At 38.0% G+C, this 9,650-nt stretch overlaps 1 protein-coding gene across 1 annotated transcript; it reads right to left on the bottom strand.

Annotated features, from left to right (window-relative positions):
- Positions 1 to 211: 211 nt before the first annotated feature.
- Positions 212 to 1,981, bottom strand: LOC117315828. Its single transcript, XM_033870230.1, has 3 exons — positions 1,961 to 1,981; positions 933 to 1,172; positions 212 to 750 (listed from the first exon to the last, which is right to left on the bottom strand). The coding sequence occupies exons 1-3, from the start codon at positions 1,979 to 1,981 to the stop codon at positions 379 to 381; spliced, it is 633 nt and encodes a 210-aa protein (XP_033726121.1). The 3' UTR covers positions 212 to 378.
- Positions 1,982 to 9,650: the final 7,669 nt, after the last annotated feature.

Below are 9,650 nucleotides of genomic sequence, written 5' to 3'. Positions count from 1 at the left end.
AAAATATAAATACAAAATGCAGGTAAAAATATGTAGTGCATAGCACAGTTATTCAGACTTACAAATATATCATTTAAAATATCAATACAAAATGCAGGTAAATTAACATATGTACCCTGGTAGTTCACAGAACAGTCATTATAAGACTAAAATATATATAATTTAAAATAAACTATACTAACTACGACAGTTACATTGTATCTAAAATATTTATCTATCAAAATGATAAATTCATAAACAAAATGTATGTAAAACATAATTATTTAATTCATATCACTAAGGTAACTCAACATAATACATATATAGCATTTATAAATGAGATAGCAAACTGTTTATATTATACAGTTCACATTTTCCATTCGAATATGTAGTTGGGGTTTACTCATTCAGATAAATTAAGTGAGATGCTGCGTCAGCATATGCGTAAACGTCAAGTTCACCATTCCTGAACCTGTCCTTCAGGATGCGCAATCTAGCATCAATGCGCTGATACTTGGCCTTTTTCCTCCTTGGTCTTGCTCCTGCTTCCAGCTGGATGATCTTAGACTCATTAGTTGCCTGAATGGATTTGATTAGTTTAATAATGCTATAGATGTTTGGATGGGCACTACTACAGAGACGGTTCACTTTACTATGCCATCCTTCGACGTGGTTTTTAGTCCTTGGTCCAGCATTTTCAAAATGATTCCATGTCTCCTTGTCATGGCTTTCGACCCATGTTTCTGTTATATAATCTTTAAATCTGGTCATCTGTAAAAATACAAATCATTTCATTAGTAAACATATCAACAACCATTTTGTCTGTTTTCTGGTGTCATGCCTAACACAGAATTTACATTTTCATCTTTTTCTCTATAACTAAAGCCCAGAGCCATGAAATTGCCTCTGGTTCGAACATTCAAATTAGGTTAAAAATTGACAGTGCCATTTACCTCTGGAGTATGGTCCTCACTATCCTCAAGTGCGTTGAACCAAACGTCCTCAACCCGACCCACTGGTACTAAAGGAAGCACTGCTGGTCTACGGACAAGTGTCTTTACATCATCATCATTGCTATATCTGGTAGCAAGACCACAAGACTGTGTTTTCCTCCAAACACACTGTATAGTGAAAAAAACATGACTTGACAGAAACTGCTGGAAACACAGCTCTAAAGGCATTCTTTGCTGCAACTTCAAAGTCAAATAAAACGGAATGAGCTGTCAACTGAATATTTCTGTCGGTCAAAAGCTGGCTAATGGCACTAAAGAAAGTATTATATGTTTGCTGAGTCTTGTTCGGTAATAGACCGTATATAAATGGAAACACTGTTTGTTGTACCTGGCCGTGTAAAGTATATAACTGGTAGAATAGTCCAGGGCATGAGTAGAATGTACCATCTCCAAAAATGATGGAGGATTCACTGATATGCTCCAAATTTGTATCTGTAGCAAAAATGAGTAATCTTTGTCCATTGAGCATATTCTCGTCATTTAAAAGAAATCTTTCCCCGGCATATGTTTCTTTCCATTCGCCTTGAAGGTCGATTTCGTGCTGCAAAACTGGTAATTTTGGAATGGTCTTCATCCTGTGATTGTAAAGGGATGACTTAACATTTTCAAAAACAGGAATTTTCTCTATCAAAGTCTTGACATCATCATCAAAATCCTTATTTCTCAATAGTCCAAGTTCCTCATCATATAGTGATGGTACTGGAGTGATTTCATCTCTACACCTTTTCTTGAGGTTAACTACAAATGCATCAGCAGCAAGGCCAATAATGTCGGGTTGATGGTTATGATTTTGTCCATAATTCCCAACAGGAATATTATCAACAGTGGCTAATGATGCAGTGCAATCAAGATCTCTTCGAACACATCTCCAATACACTCTATTATTCCTTCTTGTCTTAATGGAATATTTATAGCCCGCATTTAGGAGATAGTGACCCCCTCTTCCATTCTCCAGAAACTCCACCTACCTGTATCTGTGCATTGGCCATAGTAAAGTGTGAAGCGATATCTTTGAAGTTTACTAAACACAGGTAAGTGACAACTTTTTACCTGGAACTTACCTGGTGGTCACTCAGGTATGACCAAGTCTGGCCAAGGTGTGAAAATAGAAATGTTGGCCAGAGTGGAATGGTGTTCAATGAGAATGTTGGCTAGACTGGAATGAACCGTAGTGCACTACTAGTTTACCTGTAGTTTAAATGTAGTGCACTACTAGTTTACCTGTAGTTTAAATGTAGTGCACTAGGTGTAAAGGTTAGCTTACACTCAACTCTATGTGTTGCCATCGGATTATATTCAATTCTCATTTTTTGAATTTACATCTTAATTAATGGCTACCAATCAAGGTTTTAAAATTGATATATAATGTAGATTGTATAGGATTTTTATTCAAATGAATCAAAATATCAAACTTGCAAAAATATTCTGTGCAGAGACGTGTATAGAGGACAAAGCCCCGAAGCCATAAAGGAGAGCGCAAAACTATTGAAAACTAAACAAGGCAAGTCAGATCGTGGAGTATACGAAATTTTATCTGGTTAAGCATTGATGTCATTCTTTTTCAGTTTCATCGGGGTATGAAACAAAATTTGTTTGCAAACTGTATGAATCCGCGGTAGCGGATTCTTACAGAAGTTTGCAAACAAAATTTGTTTCATGCCCCGATGAAACTAAAAAATAATTGACATCAACGCTTATAATTAATTTTTGAAAATGATTTTCTAATTTAAAACATGTTTTATGTACAATTTTACTGGTTTTAAATGGGATTCTTTTTCTCAAATCAATACGCAACGTCAATTGTCGTATTGTGACGTCACATTTTTCGCGCCATTCTCGGAATTTCTTTCATAGAAGAATGAAAAGAATTTTTCGACCAATCAGATTTGAGTATTTACCATGAAAACAAAGACAAATTAATTATTCACCGTACCAGATATAATCGCGATACAAATGAATATTTTGATTTCTGTATCTCCCTCCACAATTTTCCTCTCCCTCGATCACTCCTTCCCTACCAGCTCTCTTCCTTTAATCACAGGCGTCACCTTCTGGTTAGAATTAATTAAAATATTAGACCCTACTCCTACTGTAGCAACTTACAATGTATATATACTGTATATATATAGTTGGGTATCTGATTTTTAATATATATATAGTTGGGTATCTGATTTTTAATATATATAGTTGGATATCTGATTTTCAATATATATATAGTTGGGTATCTGATTTTCAATATATATATATTTGGGTATCTGATTTTCAATATATATATAGTTGGGTATCATTTTTCATTGTCCACGCTGTTAGAATTACTCCTTTGCCCCACATTAACATTTCAAGATTATTTCCGTCATTGTTACTTCCTTGACCCATATATAGAGAATACATGGTCAGTGTCTTAAAATATACGCTGTATTTTGGTGAGGGTAAAAAAAGACAAAAGTGGCTCGCCATGGCTCGCCACTTTTGTCTTTCTGTCCCGAGCCAAAAATACAGCTTATATTTTAAGACACTGACCATGTATTCTATTTATCCTGCAACAATCATAAAAATAATCATCAAAAATAATCATTTTAAAGTGAAACGGTGTCCAAAATGACAGAAATATGTTCGCCTTTTAAACGTAGTTTCACTTTGAAGTAGGTCAGTCGAACTGACGCACGTGCTAAGATTCCAAAATACAGCATACGGTGGGTGTATTCCGACAATGCGGTGGCAGTTGCAGGATAAATATATATATATATATATATATAGAAGTTGATATAGTAAGAGAAGGGGCTAATATTTTTTTCCTCTATTATACTAACCAGAAGGAGACGTCTGTGCTTTACTCAAATATATGTCCCTTCAAACATAGAAACACAAATGACGAAGGAGGACAACTTTTTGAATCGTGCCCTGACCGGGCCTCGAACTCACGATCTACGGCACCCAATCGCCTAGCCAGAAATACCCGCAGCCTATACCGCTGCGCCACATCGGCGTTCTAAATAAAACGTTTCAATGGCGCAGTGATGGTCGGCCCGATACCCTGACATGTTCATTGTGGAAGTCGTCTATTAGATGATATGAATACCTGGATAGCAATGTATTTACATACATGGATACGAATTGTACATATATTATAAATATTGATCTCGGTACAACTACGGCAGGAAATTCTGTATATATTGAGAAATGGATATATCAGAATGAAAGGGAAATACAAACATCCTATCTCCTGCCATGTTTCTTTGAACCTGTGTGGATGTCATATTACCGGTGTCGAATGTAAGGGTATTATGACATCATCCTGTGTTGATGTCATATTACCGGTGTCGAATGTAAGGGTATTATGACATCATGACAGGTAATATGATATCATATCGCGTGCCTTTAAACTAAATAACAATTTTTTCAGACTCCAAAACCTATTTTAAATGAAACTTAATGAAAATCAGAAAACCAACTATCCTTTTATTCAACATAACAATCAGATTAATGCCTATTTTAAAATGTCTCCCATGTGAACGGCGAACCACACAGATTCCGCTATTGCTGTGAGGCTTATCGCTCTTTGCACCGGACTTAACATTACATTTCCGAATTGGGAAGGAAAGGGATAATACATTTCTGAAACCAACCTCGAATCGACAATTTGCATCCGACATTCAGTTTGCAATAACGGAACATATCTGCACACTTCATTGTAAATATCTATGGGCGATTGGACTTTCATACCTATTTTCCGACTTGGGAAGGTGTAACCCACTTCTGAAACCAACCTCCAATCGGCACTCGGCACCGGGCATTCGGCAGAAACCTTTGACGATTACACAATCCGACTCTATTTTTCGACTTGGAAAGGGATGATCCAGGTCTGAAACCAACTGCCACTCGGCACGTTATGCCGTTCCATTCTGTATGTGACATGAACACTTCATTAATGTACAACCCTCTTTTTAACAGTGTGTATGACCCGTATAACTGAGACATATAGCATGTGTATATAACATGCATCTGGCTAATCAATGGGCCCCCTCGTCTCGGTTAAGAACCGGCTTTCTGCACCGCATGCAGATAGTTTTCTTCGCCTGCGGCTTGGAAATGCTGCTTTCTTCTCTACCAGTCACTTTAGAACTGTCCATGTCAGCAAAGTGCTTTTGCTGTACGGCATGATCTCTGATTGGTAGTTTATTGGTCTCTGCATGGATCTTGTGAATCCCGCCTTCATCGGTGTTGCATCTTTCTGGCGTTCTGGAAGACGAACTCTGAAGAATCTTCTTCCGATCTCTGATTTCTGTAGCGTCCCAAATCATGCATCCGACTTTATATACACATTCCTCTTTGAGTGTTTTATCCTGTGGTTGAACAAGTATACATGTGTCACGAAGCCTGGATATGTCTCATGGCTGTTGCGATGACATAACCGATATAATATCACCAGCATTAGGCTGTATGTTAGTATCATTCTTTACCATACACGAGGATTTATTATTATAAATATAAGGGATACTGGGTCGCGACAGCCGTCATGTTTTCGGTTTACCAAAGGGGACACTTGTTTTGCACACCATTTAGCTGAACTGGAGACGCCGGTTATGTGACCGACTTGTATACGAAGCAAGTGCATTTTCAGGCAAAGTGATGATCAGACACTGCGCGTCGGTGGTAGTCGTCCAGCTACTGGTGTCCCTCTTTATCCACACCCAGCATGAAGGTATTTCTGCTGCCTTGGCCATCCTCTACACTGCTTATCTTTTAGTCCTGCCAGGTTCTCCTAATCCAGATAACATTCTCCACACAGACTGTGCGGGAAGTCTCTACATCTAACCTCCACTGGGTCGCTCCACGTCTGCCACCCTCTCTTCTCTCTCCCTGCACTCCACTAGCAATGCTTCATACTTCGCTCTCTTCCTTTCGTGGGCTTCGCTGTACCTTTCCTCCCACATATTTTATTCTGAGATGGTGTACCTTTTTATAATATAAAGTCATTAGCTCAAAGATTTAATACAGATGAGAACCAGCCTTTAAAGTAAAGTTTGTTTGTAACTAAAGGACTGCCAAACTGTTCTCCAGAACTCCATCAATATGATCAGTACACAAAGGCAGTAAACCAAAATGAGTATGCATGCTGTAATCGGAGCCTATGAGAGTAGGAATGGGAAGTTTAAGACGTAATTAAATAATTTTGCTGGGACGAAGGTTCCAAGGAATTTTGTCAGCTGTTTTCCTGAAGCATGTTGTTTGGAATGGAAAGTAGGTATATAATAGAAACATGTTCTTCATGTTGGTAAGTGTGAATTTGCAATATCACATATCGTATGATTGTGTGTGACGCTTCTTCAAACATGACCAGAAAAAGATGTGGTATTTCACAATCTGTGAATGATTCGAGCGCGACCTTCCGCCTACTTCAGTGTCACTTCATCAAACATGACCAGTAATATACTTTGATATATCACAATCAGTGTATAATTTGAGCATTACGTTGTGGTGGCTATACTGTCACCTTTATCAGGCAAAAGACCAAGGCAGCAGCAATGTACACGTCGGTGGCGAGATAAATCTTGAAAAGGTTAAACGGGAGATAGAGCTTGGACTAGAATAGAACGGGTATTCATACCCTGCCTACACTGCTCTCCGGCAGGACCATCTGTAAGAAATTGTCCGTCCGTCGTCAAGAGCTACGTTATCGCAGCTAGGACTAGAGGGGCACTGTCAATGTACAACGCGTCAACGTCCCATATACTGGAATAATAGCTCTGAAAGGGCAATAAACACCTTGATGGGGTCAATTTTAAGGAGAGTAAGAGCAGTGACTGATGACAGGGGATGGTACACACACTACAGATTTGGATCAGAAGACGGCGTAGGGTACCCTTGTTTTAAAGGTATTCACGCACTGTAAATTGTTGTAAAATGTATTTATTAATGATGAAATTATCGATAAAACCCACACCACGAACACATCATCAAAGAATCGTTTCTTTTCTCCGCTAGTATATTGGACCAATCTAAAATATAAATGGTCACTCTCACTATGTTACATGAACATCCAACAACATCGCATAAGGGGTCACGTCAGGATGACCTTTGTTATCTCAATATTTCACCCTCAGGTCGAATTGTCATCGGTCTCACCCATTAGTCACTTCATGCATCTGAAGCTGACCATTTCGGTACAGCATGTATATAGCTACCATTATCATTGGAAGAAATGACTCGAAACAGTTTGACATTTTTTGCAAGTTTGCACTCTAGTCAAACTATTTCGCACATACGAAATTCACTTCCAAGATTCTGTAAGTGCGATGTCGTTGGATGTTCATGTAACGTAGTGAGAATGACCATCTAGATTTTAGATTGCTGGTGGACCATCACTGAGGAACCGGTCACAGCTGTATGCTACTGTTTAATTCTCTCTGTGCTGTACCTAACGCTCAATTTGAAGGATGCGTTCTTTTCATTACAATCCTTTGAGGTTACAAATGGAAGACACTGATGGTAGACATCACTGGCGAGTCCTATCTGAATAAAGATCCATTCAAATTATCTCTTTTCTATCTAATACTCGGATTGTATTAAAAGGTACTAACATCTCTTGCGCATCCTGTGCAGTCCTGTGTCAAACAGGTGTGTCGTCTTCGACTTCTCGCTTCTCGAATATGTGATGGCATATACAAGGGATGATTGATGTTTTGAGCCTCGTATTGAAGGAGGTACTCAAGGATATTCTTCCAAGTCCTACTATTCTCTGACTATATATGGCCGTGTACCCAAGGACTTGTCTCATTTGGTAAGTTTATATTGACGAAATAGCACTCTAAAAGTAAACAAGACAAGCGACTTTTGCAAGAGAGACAAAATCGGTTAAGGTTAGGGTGGAAGATTGGCATGGCTGCCATTCACGATTGTGGCTTTAAATTGATTGAGCATCGGCCTTATTCATCTGATCTCGCTCCATCGTCTTTCATCTATTTCCAAAACTGAAAACAGCTATTTCAGGCACCCTCACCCCAACATGCAGTTGATGACTTTCTGAACAGCCAAGAAAGGGAGTTCTGTAAAAGTAACATTGAAGCTTTTAAACAACGCTGGCAAAAGTGTTAGAAACTGAAGAGGATAATGTTGAAAAGTAATACAATATGTCCGGCAAAATTCACATCTTTCACTGCGAGGTTGTCAACATTCCTTAACCAAAGAAAATTCATTCGATTTCCTAGGAAACCATTTAGGGGGAAATCTTAGTCAAGGAACTTTCCTCAAATTTTGCAATGCTTTTCTAGGAAAGATTTAAATTACGGCATGTTTTTCAGTTATAAGGAATATTGGGATTACAGGGGATAGGGATCGGGAAAGAAATATCTGAAGTTCGACTTGGTTTGTTTTGTTAAACGTCATATTACTGTAACAGCCAGGGTCATTTCAGGACGTGCCAGGTTTGTTTTGGAGGTGGAGAAAAACCACCGGCCACGTAGGTTTCGAACCCGAAACCAAGAGGTGGAGGGCTAGTTATAAAGTGTCGAGACACCTTAACCACTCGGCCACCGCGGCCCCAATTTTTTTTGGCCTAATTTGGCACTAACGGAACACCACAGATGATTCATCAGGAGAATAAGTCGAGGATTGCTATTCTTTCACGTCGTTTGTATGTTTCTACCCGTGGCATAGCAATAACCTTGTCAGGGGATGGGGGCCGGGAATGAAATATCTGACGAAAACAAGAAACAAGACGATATTAAGTGAGTATTGGTTTTTATTACAGGGAATGATACAGTCTGTCCGGGCTTATCAGCAGGTAAAACTGAGGTATATTCAATGACTACAACTAGTCACAAGTGGCCGATAAACTTGGACAGAAATCCACGTCTGTCCGTGGCTTACGAGGTAATGTTTAAAAACTGTGTCCAATGATACATGTGTACACAAACCATTTTTGTCTAGTTGTCCAAAAAACCAAATGTGTACAGATTTATAGTAGAAAAATAAATTTGACAAATAAACCTTCCTGTCGTACACAAGAGAGAATGAACAGAGAATAGCACAGGGGGAAAAACAATGAAATTAAAACAGCAAATTATAGAGAGGGCGCAGGATTTTAAAAGTACTGGTAAATTGTAGAACTGTCAGTTTAACCTCGGTCTTATCAATCTGACATTAATAAAGCAAAACAGGATTCGTTTTGCTGCTGAGAAAATGACAAAAACATTGCCGAGATATTGGCAGTGGTTCACTGTACCAGGGGGAGATAACTGGTGTACATTGAGTAAAAATTAACACAACCTATTTTATACTTAGTATTTCCGCAGAATTTAAAATGTTCACCAAAGTACATTTTGAAATCATTTACTATCATTTTGAAATCATTTACAATCATCCTTACTAACATTTTTTTCTGTTTTTTATTATTATTTTTATTTTATTTATTTTTTGAGGTTTGATGTTTCTATAATCTTGTATAATCGTTCCTTCAAAGTTAATAGAACACAACTATTTTTTATCAATTTAAAATAAAATTTTCAAGATTTAAACATTTTATCGTGTTTTTTAACTGCACCAAATGAAATGAGTTCACATGTCAAAACATCAACCAAAGAAACTTTTGTTTAAGGGTGTATCAATAAATTGAACTTTATCAAATATTCTATTTCATCGTACTCTTATCACATATAA

This window comes from Pecten maximus, chromosome 17, assembly GCF_902652985.1.
Source record: "Pecten maximus chromosome 17, xPecMax1.1, whole genome shotgun sequence".
NCBI classification, from domain to species: domain Eukaryota; kingdom Metazoa; phylum Mollusca; class Bivalvia; order Pectinida; family Pectinidae; genus Pecten; species Pecten maximus.
Note: the sequence above shows the minus strand (reverse complement) of the source record. Positions and strands in the feature narration are given on the sequence as shown.